The 22,244-nt window shown below is 48.4% G+C and overlaps 1 protein-coding gene across 1 annotated transcript in view; it reads right to left on the bottom strand.

Annotated features, from left to right (window-relative positions):
• LOC144481803 (ADP-ribose glycohydrolase MACROD1-like) overlaps positions 1 to 22,244 on the bottom strand; it is a 1,226,842-nt gene that overhangs the window by 1,172,730 nt on the left and 31,868 nt on the right. Inside the window, exon 3 of the mRNA XM_078200949.1 lies at positions 3,762 to 3,878. Coding sequence (XP_078057075.1) covers positions 3,762 to 3,878 — 117 coding nt within the window. The remainder of the gene's footprint in view (positions 1 to 3,761; positions 3,879 to 22,244) is intronic.

The raw sequence follows: 22,244 nt of genomic DNA, 5'->3' as shown, positions 1-22,244 counted from the left end.
AACAAACTTTTGTCAACAGTTTCCAAATGAAACCAGAGACTAACAGCTGAAAATAATCGCAAGTCTATAAGTGATGTAATATCGTAAGTTAAGATAAGGTAGTCAAGAAGGCGTACGGCACGCTTGCCTTCATCGGCCGGGGCACTGAGTATAAAAATTGGCAGGTCAGGTTGCAGCTATATAGAATCTTAGTTAGGCCTCACTTGGAGCCTAGTGTTCAATTCTACCAGAAGGATGTGGAGGCTTTGGAGAGGGTACAGAAAAGATTTACCAGGATGTTGCCTGGTATGGAGGGCATTAGCTATGGGGAGAGGTTGGAGAAACTTGGTTTGTTCTCACTGGAACGACGGAGGTTGAGGGGTTGGAACGACGGAGGTTGAGAGGCGACCTGATAGAGGTTTACAAGATTATGAGTGTCCGACTCCACTATCACAGCAGGCAGTCCATTCCACACCCCAACCACTCTCTGAGTAAAGAACCTACCTCGGACATCCCTCCTATATCTCCCACCACGAACCTTACAGTTATGCCCCTCAGTAACAGCTACATCCACCCCAGGAAATAGTCTCTGAACGTCCACTCTGTCTATCCCCCTCATCATCTTATAAGCCTCTATTAAGTCGCCTCTCATCCTCCTCCGCTCTAAAGAGAAAAGCCCTAGCTCCCTCAACCTTTCCAAGGGAGCTGGATAGCCTGGGGTGTTTTCCTTGGAGCAGAAATGGCTGATTGAGGTGTATAAAATGATGAGGGAAATAGATCGAGTGGATAGGAAGAAATCTCCCCCCCTCAATAGAGGGGTCAATAACCAGGGGGTAGAGATTTAATCTGAACTCACTGCCTGGAAGAGGTATACAGGCAGGAAGCCTCACAACACTGAAGAAAAGCCTGAGCAAACAAGGCTGCAGACCAAGTGCTGGAAAATGGGATTTGAATAGTGTGATGCTTAAGAGATGTATTTTCATTCTGCTTCTCTGCAGATTTTTTAAGCAGGCCTGGTTTATTTGTTTTGGCACCATGCTGTCTGTGCTGGTATCCTTCCTTGTTACTGAAGCAGGATAATAGAAGCACTGTTTATTTTTATACAGGTCATAGAGTCATAGAGTCATAGAGGTTTACAGCATGGAATCAGGCCCTTCGGCCCAACTTGTCCATGCCGCCCTTATTTCTTTTAAACCCCGAAACGAATCCCAATTGCCCGCATTTGGCCCATATCCCTCTATACCCATCGTACCCATGTAACTGTCTAAATGCTTTTTAAAAGATAAAATTGTACCCGCCTCTACTACTACCTCTGGCAGCTCGTTCCAGACACTCGCCACCCTCTGTGTGAAAAAAATTGCCCCTCTGGACACTTTTGTATCTCTCCCCTCTCACCTTAAACCTATGCCCTCTAGTTTTAGACTCCCCTACCTTTGGGAAAAGATATTGACTATCGAGCTGATCTGTGCCCCTCATTATTTTATAGACCTTTTATAAGCCTTAAAGTATCTGCCTCAACCACCTCACTTGGCAGCGCATTCCAGGTCTATAAGGTCACCCCTCAGCCTCCTACGCTCCAGAGAAAAAAGTGCGTAAGTTGTTCGGGTTCTCTTAAGCTGGGGAAACATGCCTCCCCACGCATCAGGTAAGATTCAAACAGTTTTAGTTGTAGCAGCCAGATATAAAGTTGAAATCGATATTCCCAATTAACTTGGCATCCAATTCAAATTGATAATGCTTGATGTGGTTTAGGAAACATCGTAATCGAACAATCAGTGTAAGTGGTCCTTCCCACAACATCAAGGATACAGCAAACACAGCTCAGAAGAGACATAAGCGAGATGAGAACTAAATTGCCTTAACTTTGAGGTCCAAGGACTTAAAGGTCAAGTCTGGGGTGAGGGCAAATTCCCAGCATTTTCCTGGAGTGAGGGAAAGGATTTTCCCTCCCTTTTTTCCTTTAACCAGGTGCTTTTTTAGGATAATGGGTTGGACCATCGAGTGGATGGGTCAAAGAACAGCACAGGAACGGGCCCTTCGGCCCTCCAAGCTCGCACCAATCACATCGTCCTATGTAGACCAAGCGCCTGTATCCCTCTATTCCCCATCTGTACATATGTCTATCCAGATAAGCCTTAAAGTATCTGCCTCAACCACCTCACTTGGCAGCGCATTCCAGGCCCCCACCACCCTCTGTGTAAAGAAACTTCCCTCCGCACATCTCCACTAAACCTTCCCCCCTCTCTTATCTTGAACTTCTGCCCCCCTTGTAATTGTCATTTCCGCCCTGGGAAAAAATCTTCCAACTGTTCACCCTATCTGTGAAGTTGTACGAACGAAGGAATAGCATGATGGGAAAATTGGTCAGCTATTTGGTACAAAATAAGCCAGGCTGACTCTGCATAACTTTAAGACTGTATGAGAAAATAAAACAAGATAAGGTCAGGGATGACGGAGTCACCGACCTTCTTCTGTTACACCAAAGGACAAGATAATGATGTGGGCGGCACGGTAGCACAGTGGGTTAGCACTGCTGCTTCACAGCTCCAGGGACCTGGGTTCGATTCCCGGCTTGGGTCACTGTCTGTGCGGAGTTTGCACATTCTCCTCATGTCTGCGTGGGTTTCCTCCGGGTGCTCCGGTTTCCTCCCACAGTCCAAAGATGTGCGGGTTAGGTTGATTGGCCAGGTTAAAAATTGCCCTTAGTGTCCTGGGATGCGTAGGTTAGAGGGATTAGTGGGTAAATATCTAGGGATATGGGAGTAGGGCCTGGGTGGGATTGTGGTCGGTGCAGACTCGATGGGCCGAATGGCCTCTTTCTGTGCTGTAGGGTTTCTAAGATTCTAAGATAAGGGTATGAATAATGAGACAAAGAGTTCTAGGAGGTCAGCAGGTTATGACATGATTAACGACATTGCTTATGATTCTATTACGAATCGAATTCCTGAATATGCTCTGGTCACGCTACCTGATAATGATTATGTATAAATACTGAACTGATTCTTTGTGTAAGCGTGGACTTGAGGAGGAATTGTGCCAACTGTTCTCTGACATCAAGTTTCAGCCAATACCGCATGCAGTCTTTCGTAAATAAAGGCTAGTTATTTAGTCGAAATGAATTTTCATAGAATCATAGAAACCCTACAGCACAGAAAGAGGCCATTCGGCCCATCGGGTCTGCACCGACCACAATCCCACCCAGGCCCTATCCCCATATCCCTACATATTTACCCACTAATCCCGCTAACCTACGCATCTCAGGACACTAAGGGGCAATTTTAGCATGGCCAATCAACCTAACCCGCACATCTTTCGGACTGTGGGAGGAAACCGGAGCACCCGGAGGAAACCCACGCAGACACGGGGAGAATGTGCAAACTCCACACAGACAGTGACCCAAGGCCGGGAATCGAACCCAGGTCCCTGGAGCTGTGAAGCAGCAGTGCTAACCCACTGTGCCACCGTGCTGTCCGTAACCTGTAATTTTGTTGAGTCTTTCTATCACAGTCAAGAAGCAGGAAAGTTTCCACTTCAACACTATCCATACCCCTCATAATTTTATACACTTCAATCAGGTCGCCCCCCCCTCAGCCTCCGTCTTTCCAGGGAGAACAATTTATTCAATGTCTCCTCGTAGCTGATACTCTCCACACCAGGCAACATCCTGGTCAACCGTTTTCTGTACCCTCTCCAAAGCCTCCACATCAGGCTTGAATCCAGTCAATGGTGCATTATTTATTATCTCTGTACGCTTACAGGTCATGTGGGTGCAATGGACCAACCTGCGTTGACGACCGCATCAACTTCCAGCTTGGTGATATCCTCCTGCAAGAGCGAAAGCTTTTGATTCATAATATCGTCCTTTGCGTAGTGGGTCGAGGGCTGTTTAAGCTTCTCTTCTGCCAGAACAAAATGCAGACCGAATTAGACGATAACATTGCGGAACAGCCACCGTAAAGCTACATCAGGACTGTTTTTTTTGAGCAAGAGACTCTGGGTACAAACATGAAGTGGAGTTGCCGGCGTTGGACTGGGGTAGGCCACTGTCTTAACCAGAGACTTAACCTGGTGTAGTCCCACAACACCACGTCAAAGTCCAACAGGTTTCAGAATCGCCGAGCAGAAACTGATAGCCAAGTTCCGCACACACATGGGGACGGCCTCAACCGGGATCTTGGGTTCATGTCACACTATCTGTAACCCCCCCACGACTTGCCTGGGCTTGCAAAATCTCACTAACTGTCCTGTCTGGAGACAATTCGCACCTCTTTAACCTGTGCCTAACCCTCTCTCCACTCACGTTGTCTGCACCTGTAAAGACTTGATTACCTGTAAAGACTTGCTTTCCAACCATTATCTTGTAAATTGAGTTTGTATCCATGTATGCCCTGTTTGTGAACTGAACTCCCACTCACCTGATGAAGGGGCAACGCTCCGAAAGCTCCTGCTACCAAATAAATCTGCTGGACTTTAACCTGATGTTGTGAGACTACTTACTGTGGGTACAAACAGTGAACACAAACCCCACAGTCTCCAGCTTTACACTTTAAACACTTTGCTAGAAAATTAGCAACCTCGCTGGGTCAAAATCCTGGAATTCCCTCCGTAACGGCATTGTGGGTCAACCCACAGCACGGGGACTGCGGTGATTCAAGAAGGGAGCTCACCACCACCTTCTCAAGGGGCAACTAGGGATGGGCAATAAATGCTGGGCCCAGCCAGCGACGCCCATGACCCACGAATGAATTTTTAAAAACTTCATTGCTGTGTTAACCTAAGCCTATTTGTGACACTAATAAGTAAACTTTAAAACTTTGAACTTTCATTCCACCTTCCTGCACCCGGCCCCAAGTTATAACTTTGATCGGAGGTGCCCTCAGCCCAGTTCCTGGGAGAAAATCTCCAGTGGTTCATAATCCAGGCAGACAGCACCGAGGGAAGGCTGCACTGCCATCCAGCCGTCCAGGAGCCTAAGGAAATTAGGCATGTCCGCTCCAGCTCTCACCAACGTTTACACATGCACCATAGAGAGCATTCTTTCTGGTTGTATCACAGCTTGGTATGGGCTCCTGCTCTGCCCAAGACCGCAAGAAACTACAAAGGATCGTGAATGTAGCCCAATCCATCACGCAAACCAGCCTCCCATCCATTGACTCTGTCTACACTTCCCGCTGCCTCAGGAAAAGCAGCCAGCATAATCAACAACTCCACACACCCCAGACATTCTCTCTTCCACCTTCATCCGTCGGGAAAAAGATACAAAAGTCTGAGGTCACGTACCGACCGACTCAAGAGCAGCTTCTTCCCTGCTGCTGTCAGACTTTTGAATAAGAGTAAATAAAACAAGATAAGGTCAGGGATGACGGAGTCACCGACCTTCTTCTGTTACACCAAAGGACAAGATAAGGGTATGAATGATGAGACAAAGAGTTCTAGGAGGTCAGCAAGTTATGACATGATTAACGACATTGCTTATGATTCTAGTACTAATCGAATTCCTCAATATGCTCTGGTCACGCAAACTGATAATGATTATGTATAAATACTGAACTGATTCTTTGTGTAAGCGTGGACTTGAGGAGGAATTGTGCCAACTGTTCTCTGACATCACGTTTCAGCCAAATACTGCATGCAGTCTTTTGTAAATAAAGGCTAGTTATTTAGTCAAAATGAATTTTGTTGAGTCTTTCTATCACAGTCAAGAAGCAGGAAAGTTTCCACTTCAACACTATCCATACCCCTCATAATTTTATACACTTCAATCAGGTCGCCCCCCCCTCAGCCTCCGTCTTTCCAGGGAGAACTATTTTATTCAATGTCTCCTCGTAGCTAATACTCTCCACACCAGGCAACATCCTGGTCAACCTTTTTCTGTACCCTCTCCAAAGTCTCTAATTTACACTGCACCCTCGCTGTGACTGTAACACTACATTCTGCACCCTCTCCTTTCCTTCTCTATGAACGGTATGCTTTGTCTGTAAAGCGCGCAAGAAACAATACTTTTCACATTATACCAATACATGTGACAATAATAAATCAAATCAGATCAAAATCAAAGGCCTACCTCCTCCAACAACATAGCTAGCCGGTAACTATATGAAAATTGAATTGTCTTTTGTGTAGAAAGAGAACTTCATTTCTGAATGTTGACTAAACGTACTCAGGTTGTTATTCTATATTTTTTCATGGGACGCAGTCATCGCTGGCTGGGCCAGCATTTATTGCCCATTCCTGAGGGCAACTGAGAGTCAACCACATTGCTGTGGCTCTGGAGTCACATGTAGGCCAGACCGGGGTAAGGACGGCAGATTTCCTTTCCCGAAAGGACAACCATCCCTAGTTGCTCTTGTTCAGAGGGCAGTTGAGAGTCAGGAAAGTGGTGTGTCCCGGATGTAGCCCGGGGTCGATTAGGGGACATCCCCATCCAACTGAAAGGTGGCTGGTTACCCATCCGGCCCTCACGCGGCCTTGTGTTTATGAGGTTGCCCACTGGGCTGACTTCAACCAGGCTAATGAGGTTGGCTTGCCAGCGTATGAACTACCCGAGGAGTCCTTTGGTTCGGGCTGTTTCCCCCTTCCTTTTGGGGAGCTGCCCCTTTTAATTTGTACCTGTGGTGAACCACTGTAATACTGTCTGTATATGGGATATGCCTGGGCACGCCCCTGCTGTAATACTGTCTGTATATGGGATATGCCTGGGCACGCCCCTGCTGTAATACTGTCTGTATATGGGATATGCCTGGGCACGCCCCTGCTGTAATACTGTCTGTATATGGGATATGCCTGGGCACGCCCCTGCTGTAATACTGTCTGTATATGGGATATGCCTGGGCACGCCCCTGCTGTAATACTGTCTGTATATGGGATAAGCCTGGACACGCCCCTGCTGTAATACTGTCTGTATATGGGATATGCCTGGACACGCCCCTGCTGTAATACTGTCTGTATATGGGATATGCCTGGGCACGCCCCTGCTGTAATACTGTCTGTATATGGGATATGCCTGGGCATGCCCCTGCTGTAATAATGTCTGTATATGGGATATGCCTGGACACGCCCCTGCTGTAATACTGTCTGTATATGGGATATGCCTGGACACGCCCCTGCTGCCTCAATCCGGGGCTCCGCCCTCCTCGGGGTATAAAGGTGGCTGCTCTCCGCCCCTTTTGCCTCAGTCCGGGTTGGCCATCGGTGTGGGAGCGCTTCTGTTCTTGTTAATAAAAGCCTGTTGTTTTAGCAACATCTAGTCTTTGCGTGAATCAATGGTGCATCAGTCCCTAAGTTAATTTGAGTTGGTTTATTTGGTTGGTGTTGAAAAAAAATACCTGATGAGTCCTAATTGATGGTTAAATCAGGGAGCCTCGTGCTCCCTATTTAAAGCAGGTGTGTCAGGCTCTCAGCCTGCATTCAGCAGGGAGCAACTGGAGAGCTGGCCGTGTATGGTGTGAATAAAGTAACTTGGTGACGGGACTTTCACCTCCGTGGACTTACCACACCCGCAAGATGGCGGTGGCAGCCTCAAGTGGTGCTTTTCCTTTTTTGCGACCATCGGCCATCGGGTTCACGGTCATCGATAAGACTTTTAATTCCAGATTGGACGTTGAATTCAAATTTCGCCACCTGCCGTGGTGGGACTCGAACTCGGGTGCCCGGTTTTTGCCCCGGGTCTCTGGATTACTAGTCCAGCGACAATACCGCTATGTCACCGCCTCCCCTCAGTGTGTCTGACAGCAAGCTCCAACAAACAGCAATGAGATAAATGGCCAGGCGAGATGGGATCGCACTGTTACCAGTCATACAGGCAGGCATTGCGTACGCATTCATTCCACATTGGACATGGGCCACCTGTCACACTGGGACAAGCCTGAAGGATTTTTGATTTGATTTATTATTGTCACATGCATTGGGATACAGTGAAAAGTATTGTTTCTTGCGCGCTATACAGACAACGTTGGTTCGGCCGCATTTGGAACACTGCGTCCAGTTCTGGTCGCCACACTACCAGAAGGACCTGGCGGCTTTAGAGAGAGTGCAGAGGAGGTTTACCAGGATGTTGCCTGGTATGGAGGGGCTCAGTTGTGAGGAGAGATTGGGTAAACTGGGGTTGTTCTCACTGGAAAGACGGAGGATGAGGGGTGACCTAATAGAGGTGTATAAAATGATGAAAGGCATAGATAGGGTGAACGGTGGGAAGCTTTTTCCCAGGGTCGGTGGTGACGTTCACGAGGGGTCATAGGTTCAAGGCGAGGGTGGGGGAGGTTTAACACGGATATCAGAAGGACGTATTTTACACAGAGGGTGGTGGGGGCCTGGAATGCGCTGCCGGGCAAGGTGGTGGAGGCAGACACACTGGGAACGTTTAAGACTTATCTAGATAGCCACATGAACAGAGTGGGAATGGAAGGATACAAAAGAATGGTCTAGTTTGGACCAGGGAGCAGCGCGGGCTTGGAGGGCCGAAGGGCCTGTTCCTGTGCTGTATTGTTCTTTGTTCTTGTTTTGTTCATAGAGAAGGAAAGGAGAGAGCGCAGAATGTAATGTTACAGTCATACCTAGGGTTTTGATTTGATTTGGTTTGATTTATTATTATCACCAAGTTTCTCCATCAGCTATGAGGAGAGGTTGGAGAAACTTGGTTTGTTCTCACTGGAGCGACGGAGGTTGAGGGGGCGACCTGATAGAAGTCTACAAGATTATGAGGGGCATGGACAGAGTGGATAGTCAGAAGCTTTTTCCCCAGGGTGGAAGAGTCAATTACCAGGGGGACACAGGTTTAAGGTGCGAGGGGCGAGGCTTAAAGGAGATGTATGAGGCAGATCTTTTACACAGAGGGTGGTGGGTGCCTGGAACTCGTTGCCGGGGGGAGGTAGCGGAAGCGGATACAGTAGAGGCTTAGAAGGGGCGTCTTGACAAATACATGAATAGGATGGGAATAGAGGGATATGGTCCCCGGAAGGGTAGGGGGTTTTAGTTCAGAGGGACAGCATGGTCGGTGCAGGCTTGGAGGGCCGAAGGGCCTGTTCCTGTGCTGTAATTTTCTTTGTTCTTTGGAAAAATGTATTAGCATACAGTGAAAAGTATTGTTTCTCGCACGCTATACAGATAAAGCATACCATTCATAGAGAAGGAAAGGAGAGAGTGCAGAATGTAGTGTTACAGTCACAGCTAGGGTGCAGGGAAAGATCAACTTAGTGCGAGGTAGGTCCATTCAAAAGTCTGACAGCAGCAGGGAAGAAGCTGTTCTTGAGACGGTTGGTACGTGACTTCAGACTTTTGTATCTTTTTCCCGATGGAAGAAGGTGGAAGAGAGAATGTCCGGGGGTGCATGAGGTCCATAACCCATACATTTACCCTAGCTAATCCCCCTTACAGTAAGGGGCAATTTAGCATGGCCAATCCACCTAACCTACACACCTTTGGACACTAAGAGGCAATTTAGCATGACCAATCCATCTAACCCGCACATCTTTGGACACTAAGAGGCAATTTAGCATGGCCAATCCACCTAACCTGCACACCTTTGGACACTAAGGGGCAATTTAGCATGGCCAATCCACCTAACCTGCACACCTTTGGACACTAAGGGGCAATTTAGCACGGCCAATCCATCTAACCCGCACATCTTTGGACACTAAGGGGCAATTTAGCATGGCCAATCCACCTAACCTACACATCTTTGGACACTAAGGGGCAATTTAGCATGGCCAATCCACCTAACCTGCACACCTTTGGACACTAAGGGGCAATTTAGCACGGCCAATTCTCCTAACCAGCACTTCTTTCGGACTGTGGGAGGAAACCGGAGCACCCGGAGGAAAACCACGCAGACACGGGGGGAGAACGTGCAGACTCCACACAGACAGTGACCCAAGCCGGGAATCGAACCCGGGTCCCTGGCGCTGTGAGGCAGCAGTGCTAACCCACTGTGCCACCGTGCCACAAGGCTGCGCGAAGGCTGGGTGTGTGCAGAGTAACCAGCTACCTTTCTGTTTGATGGGACTGTCCCCTAATCGACCCCGGGCTGCATCCAGGACGCCACCTTCCTGACTCTCAAATACCCTCTGAACAAGGGGCAACTAGGGATGGGCAATAAATGCTGGCCAGCCGCAGACGCCCATGTCCCACGAATGAATTAAAAAAAGGAAGTTTATGCTTCAACTGTTTTTCATGTCGTGTTAAATCCAGGGACAGTCACCGTTCACCCCACTCCTCTCTCGGAAGCCTTCACTCCCGACTGTTCTTACTGGGGCTGGAGAGCTGCTGTGGAGACCGTGAACAGTGTCTACGGAGAGCTGACAATATGAAACGGAGGACTAGCTTTCCTTAGTCTCCCACCAGCACATTAGACACACGTTACATTAACAGTGTGGTTGGGTCGGCGCGGTGGCACAGCGGGTTAGCGCTGCTGCCTCACAGCGCCAGGGACCCCGGGTTCGATTCCCGGCTTGGGGTCACTGTCTGTGCGGAGTCTGCACGTTCTCCCCGTGTCTGCGTGGGTTTCCTCCTCCGGGTGCTCCGGATTCATCCCACAGTCCGAAAGACGTGCTGGTTAGGGTGGATTGGCCGTGCTAAATTCTCCTTCAGTGTAACCCGAACAGGCGCCGGAGTGTGGCGACTGAAGGATTTTCACAGTAACTTCTTTGCAGTGTTAATGTAAGCCTTACTTGTGATACTAATAAATAAACTTAAAACTTAAAATGAGCTGCTCATTCGGTGACATCTGTTGGTGTACCATGGGACTGCACCCCACAGTAAGAAGTCTCACAACACCAGGTTAAAAGTCCAACAGGTTTATTTGGTAGCACAAGCCACTAGCTTTCAGAGCGCTGCCCCTTCGTCAGGTGAGTGGGAGTTCTGTTCACAAACAGGGCATATAGAGACACAAACTCAATTTACAAGATAATGGTTGGAATGCGAGTCTTTACAGGTAATCAAGTCTTAAAGGTACAGACAATGTGAGTGGAGGGAGCGTTAAGCACAGGTTAAAGAGATGTGTATTGTCTCCAGCCAGGACAGTTAGTGAGATTTTGCAAGCCCAGGCAAGTCGTGGGGGTTACAGATAGTGTGACATGAACCCAAGATCCCGGCTGAGGCAGTCCTCATGTGTGCGGAACTTGGCTATCAGTCTCAGCAGAGAATCTGATGAGAGTGGAATCTCAGCAGAGTTTAGAAGGATGAAAGGGGAATCTGATAATAAGGTTTTGTGAAGGGTAGGTCGTGCCTCACAAACCTTATTGAGTTCTTTGAGAAGGTGACCAAAGAGGTGGATGAGGGTAAAGCGGTTGATGTGGTGTATATGGATTTCAGCAAAGCATTTGATAAGGTTCCCCATGGTAAGCTTTTGCAGAAAATACGGACACATGGGATTGAGGGTGATTTAGTGGGTTTGGATCAGGAATTTGCTAGCTGTAAGAAAACAAAGGGTGGTGGTTGATGGGAAATATTCATCCTGGAGTTCAGTTACTAGTGGTGTACCGCAAGGATCTGTTTTGGGGCCACTGCTGTTTGTCATTTTTATTAATGACTTGGATGAGGGCGTGGAAGGATGGATTAGTAAATTTGCGGATGACACTAAAGTCGGTGGAGTTGTAGACAGTGCGGAGGGAAGTGGCAGGTTACAGAGGGACATAGATAAGTTGCAGAGCTGGGCTGAGAGGTGGCAAATGGAGTTTAATGCGGAAAAGTGTGAGGTGATTCACTTTGGAAGGAGTAACAGGAATACAGAGTACTGGGCTAATGGTAAGATACTTGGTAGTGTGGATGAACAGAGGGATTTGGGTGTCCATGTGCATAGATCCCTGAAAGTTGGCACCCAGGTTGATAGGGTTGTTAAGAAGGCGTACGGTGTGTTAGCTTTTATTGGTAGAGGGATTGAGTTTCGAAGCCAGGAGGTCATGCTGCAACTGTACAAAACTCTGGTGCGGCCGCATTTGGAGTATTGCGTACAGTTCTGGTCGCTGTATTATAAGAAAGATGTGGAAGTGTTGGAAAGGGTGCAGAGGAGATTTACCAGGATGTTGCCTGGTATGGTGGGAAAATCGTATGAGGAAAGGCTGAGGGGCTTGAGGTTGTTTTCGTTAGAGAGAAGAAGGTTAAGAGGTGACTTAATAGAGGCATACAAGATGATCAGAGGATTAGATAGGGTGGATAGTGAGAGCCTTTTTCCTCGGATGGTGTTGGCTAACCCGAGGGGACATAGCTTTAAATTGAGGGGTGAGAGATATAGGACAGATGTTAGAGGTAGGTTCTTTACTCAGAGAGTAGTAAGGGCGTGGAATGCCCTGCCTGCAGCAGTGGTGGACTCGTCAACGTTGAGAGCGTTCAAGTGGTTATTGGATAAACATATGGATGATATTGGAATAGTGTAGATTAGAGGGGCTTTAGATTGGTACCACTGGTCGGCGCAACATCGAGGGCCGAAGGGCCTGTACTGCGCTGGAATGTTCTATGTTCTATGATCAAGGTATATAAAATTCTAAAAGGGGTTGATAAAGTAAATGTGGACCAAATATTTCCCCCCTACGGGGCAATCTACAAGAGGTTAATCATGTCATAACTTGCTGACCTCCTAGGACTCTTTGTCTCATTATTCATACCCTTATCTTGTCCTTTGGTGTAACAGAAGAAGGTCGGTGACTCCGCCAGCCCTGACCTTATCTTGTTTTATTTACTCATACAGTCTTAAAGTTATGCAGAGTCAGCCTTGCTTATTTTGTACCAAATAGCTGACCAATTTTCCCATCATGCTATTCCTTCGTTCGTACAACTTCACAGACAGGGTGAACAGTTGGAAGCTTTTTTTCCCAGGGCAAAAATGGCAATTACAAGGGGGGCACAAGTTCAAGATAAGAGTGGGGGAAGGTTCAGTGGAGATGTGCGGGGGAGGTTTTGTTACACAGAGGGTGGTGGGGGCCTGGAATGCACTGCCAACTGAGGTGGTTGAGGCAGCTACATTAGCCACATTTAAGACTTATCTCGATAGGCACATGAACAGACGGGGAATAGAGGGAGAGAAGGGGTCCTTGTGCATGAGACGCAAAAACCCAGTCTGCAGCTGCAACAGGTGATCAAGAAGGCAAATGGGATGTTGGCCTATATCGCAAGGGGGATAGAATATAAAAGCAGAGATGTCTTGCTGCATCTGTACAGGGCATTGGTGAGGCCGCAGCTGGAATACTGTGTGCAGTATTGGTCCCATTATTTGCGGAAGGATATATTGGCCTTGGAGGGAGTGCAGAGAAGGTTCACCAGGTTGATGCCAGAGATGAGGGGTGTTGATTATGAGGAGAGACTGAGCAGATTGGTTTTGTATTCGTTGGAATTTAGAAGGCTGAGGGGGGAATCTTATGGAGACCTATAAGATAATGAAGGGGCTGGATAGGGTAGAGATGGAGAGATTCTTTCCACTTAGAAAGGAAACTAGAACTAGAGGGCACAGCCTCAAAATGGGCAGCACGGTAGCACAGTGGTTAGCACTGCTGCTTCACAGCTCCAGGGTCCCGGGTTCGATTCCCGGCTCGGGTCACTGTCTGTGTGGAGTTTGCACATTCTCCTCGTGTCTGCGTGGGTTTCCTCCGGGTGCTCCGGTTTCCTCCCACAGTCCAAAGATGTGCGGGTTAGGTTGATTGGCCAGGTTAAAAATTGCCCCTTGGAGTCCTGAGATGCGTAGGTTAGCGGGTAAATATGTGGGGGTAGGGCCTGAGTGGGATTGTGGTCGGTGCAGACTCGATGGGCCGAATGGCCTCCTTCTGCACTGTAGGGTTTCTATGATTTCTATGAATAAAGGGGGGTCAGTTTAGGACAGAGTTGAGAAGGAACTTCTTCTCTCAGAGGGTGGTGAATCTCTGGAATTCTCTGCCCACTGAAGTGGTGGAGGCTACCTCGTTGAATATGTTTAAATCACGGATAGATGGATTCCTGATCGGTGAGGGAATTAGGGGTTATAGGGATCAGGCGGGTAAGTGGAACTGATCCACTTCAGGTCAGCCATGATCTTATTGAATAGTGGGGCAGGCTCGAGGGGCTAGATGGCCTACTCCTGCTCCTATTTCTTATGTTCTTATGTTCTTTCTTATGTTAAGGGGTTGGTCTAGATAGGTAAACGTGATCGGGGCAGGCTTGGAGGGCCGAAGGGCCTGTTTCTGTACTGTACTGTTCTTTGTTCTTATAAAGGGGCATGGGGATCAGGTGGGGAGGTGGATTTCAGACCAGGGAGAAACCAGCCACGGTCCGATTGAATGGCGGAGCAGGCTCGGAGGGCTGAACTTGTCCACTTCTGCTCCGAATTCCTATCTTCCTGGCAAGCCGAATGAGAGCCCTTGCTGAGCCCACTCGATTCTGCAAGCTGGTATGTTCGCAGCAGGGCGCACTGCGTGTGGTTAGTGTGAGGAATCCTAGCTGATTTCCCCCCGCCCCGCTGTCTAACTCCGCTGACGTAGCCAATGCTCCAGCTCAGATAAGCGAACCATATCAAGCAGCAATGGCACCTGGGTTTTTCCCTTATCAGTGCGGCTCAAATACTCGTCGCTTCAATTTGCTTAGCCAGCAGGAGATCTTTCTATTAAAAATAAATGTAATGCATTTTTAAAAAACTGACAGCACCTGATCAGCAGCTCACCCTTGCGCTGTCAAAAAACTTAAAAATACTCATAAATTGTCTTTAAAAGTTCAAGTTGTCCAGATGACTCACAAGTAAGCTAATTATCAGTAGGTTTACAGGGAAAACACATCTAGTCAGGGCACCCCTACCACTTACAATTCACACGCTGCATCAAATCTGCGGGACAAAAATGCGGCACGGTAGCACAGTGGGTTAGCACTGCTGCCTCGCAGCGCCAGGGACCCGGGTTCGATTCCCGGCTTGGGTCACTGTCTGTGTGGAGTTTGCACATTCTCCCCCGTGTCTGCGTGGGTTTCCTCCGGGTGCTCCGGTTTCCTCCCACAGTCCAAAGATGTGCGGGTTAGGTTGATTGGCCATGCTAAAAAATTGCCCTTGGTGTCCTGAGATGCGTAGGTTAGAGGGATTAGTGGGTAAATATGTAGGGATATGGGGGTAGGGCCTGGGTGGGATTGTGGTCGGTACAGGCTCGATGGGCCAAATGGCCTCTTTCTGTACTGTAGGGATTCTATGATTCTATGAAATCTGATACTAATGGCCCAACTTGTCCATGCCGCCCTGTTTTTTTAAACTCCGAAGCTAGTCCCAATTGCCCGCGTTTGGCCCATTTCCCTCTCTACCCATCTTACCCATGTAACTGTCTAAATGCTTTTGAAAAGACAAAACTGTACCTGCCTCTACTACTGCCTCTGGCAGCTCGTTCCAGACACTCACCACCCTCTGTGTGAAAAAATTGCCCCTCTGGACACTTTTGTATCTCTCCCCTCTCACCTTAAACCTATGCCCTCTAGTTTTAGACTCCCCTACCTTTGGGAAAAGATATTGTCTATCTCGCTGATCTGTGCCCCTCATTATTTTATAGACCTCTATAAGATCAAAAAGATGTCCAAAGATGTGCGGGTTAGGTTGATTGGCCATGCTAAAATTGCCCCTCAGTGTCCTGAGATGCGTAGGTTAGAGGGATTAGTGGGTAAAATATGTAGGGATTTGGGGGTAGGGCCTGGGTGGGATTGTGGTCGGTGCACACTCGATGGGCCAAATGGCCTCTTGCTGTACTGTAGGGTTTCTATGATTCTATGGTCACCCCTCAGCCTCCTACGCCCCAGAGAAAAAAGTCCCAGTCTATCCAGCCTCTCCTTATAACTCAATCCATCAAGTCCCGGTAGCATCCTAGTAAATCTTTTCTGCACTCTTTCTAGTTTAATAATATCCTTTCTATAATCGGGTGACCAGAACTGCACACAGTATTCCAAGTGTGGCCTTACCAATGTCTTGTACAACTTCAACAAGACATTCCAACTCCTGTATTCAATGTTCTGACCGATGAAACCAAGCATGCCGAATGCCTTCTTCACCACTCTGTCCACCTGTGACTCCACTTTCAAGGAGCTATGAACCTGTACCCCTAGATCTCTTTGTTCTGTAACTCTCCCCAACGCCCAACCATTAACATTTGACTTTGGTGAAAACAAATTACAAGGACACGAAAAAATTGTTCCTGGGGCCAATATACGCAATCTACCACGTGTAACTTGGTGCACTGGAATACCAAACCTCTTGTGGTCACGTACCGACCGACTCAAGAACAGCTTCTTCCCCACTACTGTCAGGCTTTTGAATGGGCCTACCTCGCACTAAGTTGATCTTTCTCTACACCCTAGCTATGACTGTAACACTACATTCTGCACCCCCTCTCCTTTCCTTCTCTATGAACGGTATGCTTTGTCTGTATAGCGCGCAGGAAACAATACTTTTCACTGTATCCCGATACATGTGATAATAATAAATCAAATCAAATGTGCTATCCATGGTTGAGGGGTCAATCGCGAGAGGGGGGGCACAGTTTTAGGGTGTGGGGCGGGAGACCCAGAGGGGATTTGAGAAGAAGCTTTTTCACGCAGAGGGTGGTGGGAATCTGGAAAGCACTGCCTGGGAAGGTAGTGTTGGGGTGGGGGACAAAACCTTACAACCTCATGGACGGCGCAGTGGGTTAGCACTGTTGCCTCGCAGCGCCAGGGACCCAGGTTCGATTCCCGGCTTGGGTCACTGTCTGTGTGGAGTTTGCACATTCTCCCCCCTGTGTCTGTGTGCGTTTCCTCCGGGTGCTCCGGTTTCCTCCCACAGTCCGAAAGACAAGCTGATGGATAGGTGCATTGGCCATAATAAATTGCCCCTTAGTGTCCAAAGATGTGCGGGTTCGGTGGATTGGCCATGCTAAATTGCCCATTAGTGTCCAAAGATGTGCAGGTTAGATGGATTGGCCATGCTAAATTGCCCCTTAGTGTCCAAAGATGTGCAGGTTGGATGGATTGGCCATGCTAAATTGCCCCTTAGTGTCCAAAGATGTGCAGGTTAGGTGGATTGGCCATGCTAAATTGCCCATTAGTGTCCAAAGATGTGCAGGTTAGATGGATTGGCCATGCTAAATTGCCCCTTAGTTGTCCAAAGATGTGTGGGTTAGGTGGATTGGCCATGCTAAATTGCCCCTTAGTTGTCCAAAGATGTGTGGGTTAGGTGGATTGGCCATGCTAAATTGCCCATTAGTGTCCAAAGATGTGCAGGTTAGATGGATTGGCCATGCTAAATTGCCCCTTAGTGTCCAAAGATGTGCAGGTTAGATGGATTGGCCATGCTAAATTGCCCCTTAGTGTCAGGGGGACTAGCTAGGGTAAATATGTGGAGTTACGGGGATAGGGCCTGGTTGGGATTGTGGTCGGTGCAGGCTCGATGGGCCGAATGGCCTCCTTCTGCACTGCAGGGATTCTCTGAACCTCTAAAACATATTTGGATGAGCACTTGAAATATCATAAAATTCAAAGATATGGGACAAGTGCAGGAAAATGGGATTAGCGCGTCTTGAGTGGTAGATATTGTCAGGGCGATGGGCCAAAAAGCTTTCTCTGCACTCTGTGTAAAAGCTCTGCTCCCTAAAATTAAAATCATTGCCATTTACAGACGGAATGATGGTGAGGTTGAAGGTTTACTGCAGCAGGCAAGAGATAAAATTGCTGAAGGGGAATTAAAGAAAAAAAACTCTAAAGCTGTGAAACCTCTTCACAGGGGCGGCACGGTGGCATAGTGGTTAGCACTGCTGCCTCACAGTGTTAGGGACCCGGGTTCAATTCCAGCCTCGGGTCACTGTCTGTGTGGGAGTCTGCACGTTCTCTCCCCCGTGTCTGCGTGGGTTTCCCCCGGGTGCTCCGGTTTCCTCCCACAGTCCAATGGGTGGCACAGCGGGTTAGCACTGCTGCCTCACAGCCGCCAGGGGACCCGGGTTCGATTCCCGGCTCGGGTCACTGTCTGTGTGTAGTCTGCACGTTCTCCCCCCGTGTCTGCGTGGGTTTCCTCCGGGTGCTGCGGTTTCCTCCCACAGTCCGAAAGACGTGCTGGTTAGGTGCTAAATTCTCCCTCATTGTAACCCGAACAGGCGCCGGAGTGTGGCGACTAGGGGATTTTCACAGTAACTTCATTGCAGTGTTAATGTAAGCCTACTTATGACACTAATAAGTCAAACTTTTTTTAAAATGGGATTAGCACACCTTTAGTAGTAGATATTATCAGTGCAGACTTGATGGACTGAAGGGCCTTTTCTGCACCTAAAAATGCTCTGCATCCAAGCGATGAAGGAGCAGCGCTCTGAAAGCTCGTGATTCCAAATAAACCTGTTGGACTTTAACCTGGTGTTAGAGTCATAGAGGTTTACAGCATGGAAACAGGCCCTTCGGCCCAAATTGTCCATGCCGTCCTTTTTTCTTTAAACCCCTCAGCTAATCCCAATTGCCCGCATTTGGCCCATATCCGTCCATACCCATCTTACCCATGTACCCTGGCACTGTGAGGCAGCAGGGCTAACCACTGTGCCACCCATTGGACTGTGGGAGGAAACCGGAGCACCCGGAGGAAACCCACGCAGACACGGGGGAGAGAACGTGCAGACTCCGCACAGACAGCGACCCGAGGCCGGGATTGAACCCATGTCCCTGACGCTGCGACGGCAGCAGTGCTAACCCGCTGTGCCACCGTGCCGCCCCTGTGAAGAGGATTCACAGCTTTAGAGTTTTTTTTCTTTAATTCCCCTTCAGCAATTTTATCTCTTGCCTGCTGCAGTAAACCTTCAACCTCACCATCATTCCATCCGGAAAAGCTTTTTAAAAGACAAAATTGTATCCGCCTCTACTACTACCTGCTGGGGGGGTAGGTACAGGGGAGATGTTAGGGGTAAGTTTTTCACACAGAGGGTGGTGGGCGAGTGGACTCGGCTGCCGTCAGTGGTGGTGGAGGCAAACTCAACAGGGTCTTTTAAGAGACTCCTGGATGAGTACATGGAGCTTAATAGGATGGAGGGTTCTTAGAATCATAGAAACCCTACAGTGCAGAAGGAGGCCATTCGGCCCATCGAGTCTGCACCGACCACAATCCCACCCAGGCCCTACCCCCACATATTTTACCCGCTAATCCCTCTAACCTACACATCCCAGGACTCTAAGGGGCAATTTTTTAACCTGGCCAATCAACCTAACCCACACATCTTTGGACTGTGGGAGGAAACCGGAGCACCCGGAGGAAACCCACGCAGACACGAGGAGAATGTGCAAACTCCACACAGACAGTGACCCGAGCCGGGAATCGAACCCGGGACCCTGGAGCTGTGAAGCAGCAGTGCTAACCACTGTGCTACCGTGCCGCCCCTTCTCGGTAGGTCTAGGAGGTAGGGATGTGTTCGGCACAACTTGTGGGCCAAAGGGCCTGTTTGTGCTGTAGTTTTTCTATGTTCTCCCTCTGGCAGCTCGTTCCAGACACTCACCACCCTCTGTGTGAAAGAATTGCCCCTCTGGACTCATTTGTATCTCTCCCCTCTCACCTTAAACCTTTGCCCTCTAGTTTTAGACTCCCCAACCTTTGGGAACAGATATTGACTGTCTAGCTGATCTATGCCCCTCATTATTTTATAGACCTCTATAAGATCACCCCTCAGCCTCCTACGCTCCAGAGGAAAAAGTCCCAGTCTATCCAGCCTCTCCTTATAACTCAAGCCACCAAGTTCCGGTAGCATCCCAGTAGATCTTTTCTGCACTCTTTCCAGTTTAATAATATCCTTTCTATAATAGGGTGACCAGAATTGCACACAGTATTCCAAGTGTGGCCTTACCGATGTCTTGTACAACTTCTTGTCTTGTTGTGAGACTCCTTACTGTACCCACCCCAGTCCAAAGCCGGCATCGCCACATCAAATTAATAATGTGTTCACACTGACGTGCCACTTCTTAAACTGTGGAAACCTCTCGATTATTACCAAGCAATACAAATAAGACTATAAGTGGTGAAGGCATTTAGTATCCCATTCAGTAGTGTAATAAAATACTTAACCTCCTTACGAGTATTTATGAGAAATCCTTTTGTTATTACCGAGTTAAATTGAGGTTGTATAAGTGGCAAAGCTGGTGCCTATCCCAGTTTAATCAAGAGCAGTTTAAAACATGATATAGTTTCTTCACTGCGCAAGTAGGGTGGCGTGGCAGCACAGTGGGTTAGCACTGCTGCCTCACAGCGTCAGGGACCCGGGTTCGATTCCCGGCTCGGGTCACTGTCTGTGTGGAGTCTGCACGTTCTCTCCCCCCGGTGTCTGCGTGGGTTTCCTCCGGTTTCCTCCCACAGTCTGAAAGACGTGCTGGTTAGGGTGCATTGACCCGAACAGGCGCCGGAGTGGGGGATTTTCACAGTAACTTCACTGCAGTGTTAATGTCAGCCTTACTTGTGACACTAATAAATGAACTTTAAACTTTAAAACACTGGCAATGTTGACCTGTTTTTGTCCTAAGATTCGATATGCATGGTGAGCACTGCTGCCTCACAGCGCCAGGGACCCGGGTTCGATTCCCAGCTCGGGTCACTGTCTGTGTGGAGTCTGCACGTTCTCCCCGTGTCTGCGTGGGTTTCCTCCGGGTGCTCCGGTTTCCTCCCACAGTCCGAAAGACGTGCTGGGTTAGGGTGCATTGACCTGAACAGGTGCCGGAGTGTGGCGACTAGGGGAATTTCACAGTAACTTCATTGCAGTGTTACTTAACAGGTAAGCTTACTTGTGACTAATAAATCAGCTTTACTTTCAAGAGGGCTAGAATACAAGAGCAGGGATGTACTTCTGAGGCTGTATAAGGCTCTGGTCAGACCCCATTTGGAGTATTGTGGGCAGTTTTGGGCCCCGTATCTAAGGAAGGATGTGCTGGCCTTGGAAAGGGTCCAGAGGAGGTTCACAAGAATGATCCCTGGAATGAAGAGCTTGTCGAATGAGGAACAGTTGAGGACTCTGGGTCTGTACTCATTGGAGTTTAGAAGGATGAGAGGGGGATCTTATTGAAACTTACAGGATGCTGCGAGGCCTGGATAGAGTGGACGTGGAGAGGATGTTTCCACTAGTAGGAAAAACTGGAACCAGAGGGCACAACCTCAGGCTGAAGGGACGATCCTTTAAAACAGAGATGAGGAGGAATTTCTTCAGCCAGAGAGTGGTGAATCTGTGGAACTCTTTGCCACAGAAGGCTGTGGAGGCCGGGTCATTGAGTGTGTTTAAGACAGAGATAGATAGGTTCTTGATTAATAAGGGGATCAGGGGTTATGGGGAAAAGGCAGGAGAATGGGGATGAGAAAAATATCAGCCATGATTGAATGGCGGAGCAGACTCGATGGGCCAAGTGGCCTAATTCTGCTTCTAAGTCTTATGGCCTATCCCCGCAGACTTGTACCGGTGTTTGCCTTCCGCACTGGCTTTACTTTCTCCCTCGTGCTCTGGGGCAAAGGTGTCATCTGGAGACAAAGCTAATCTCAATCCAAGGGCAGTTATAATAGTTTGTACCATTCCCAGAACAAACGAGGTGCAAGCAGTGAATAAATGACTGGGAAAGAAGGGGGGAGATTCGAACCGGTGGAATTAAAATCGATGGAAACAGCAGACCATCATATTGACAGCGCATTCTCTCAGCGGTACACCTCTGCTTCTTGACAGCACTGATGAGTACACCACACTGATCAGTGTGAAGTGTTGAGATGATTTTTAACAGCCACTTCAGGCATGAATGGCACTTGTACGGTTCAGCGAAAGCGATGGAATGAAATTCTCTTGTTTCCTCAGATGTGATCCCTCATCACCTTGTTGAGTACATGCATAAAACATCATAAATGCCGTTATTAATTTCTATTCTATCCTGCGTTTGAATGAATTGGCCCACTCAGAGAGGGAGGCAGCGCCGGTTCTGGAGGTACCGCGTTAACAGGACAGCGAGGAGTGAAAAGAAGGGAGATTCGGTTCGCTCGGTGACGACTAATGGATTGCGACGTCAAATCCCGCCACAGGACAACTGTCAAAATGAATTCAGTGAAGCTGGAATGCAGGACTGCACCAAGGAGGGGGAGCAAATCATAGAATCTCGACAGTGCAGAAGGAGGCCATTCGGCCCACCGAGTCTGCACCGACCACAATCCCACCCAGGCTCGTAATCCTACATATTTACCCTACTAACCTCCTGACACAAAGGGGCAATTTAGCATGGCCAATCAGCCTAACCCGCGCATCTTTGGACACTAAGGGGCAATTTATCATGGCCAATCCACCTAACCTACACATCTTTGGACACTAAGGGGCAATTTATCATGG

Source organism: Mustelus asterias, chromosome 33, assembly GCF_964213995.1.
Source record: "Mustelus asterias chromosome 33, sMusAst1.hap1.1, whole genome shotgun sequence".
Classification (NCBI taxonomy): domain Eukaryota; kingdom Metazoa; phylum Chordata; class Chondrichthyes; order Carcharhiniformes; family Triakidae; genus Mustelus; species Mustelus asterias.
This window is presented reverse-complemented; position numbering and strand designations above follow the sequence as displayed.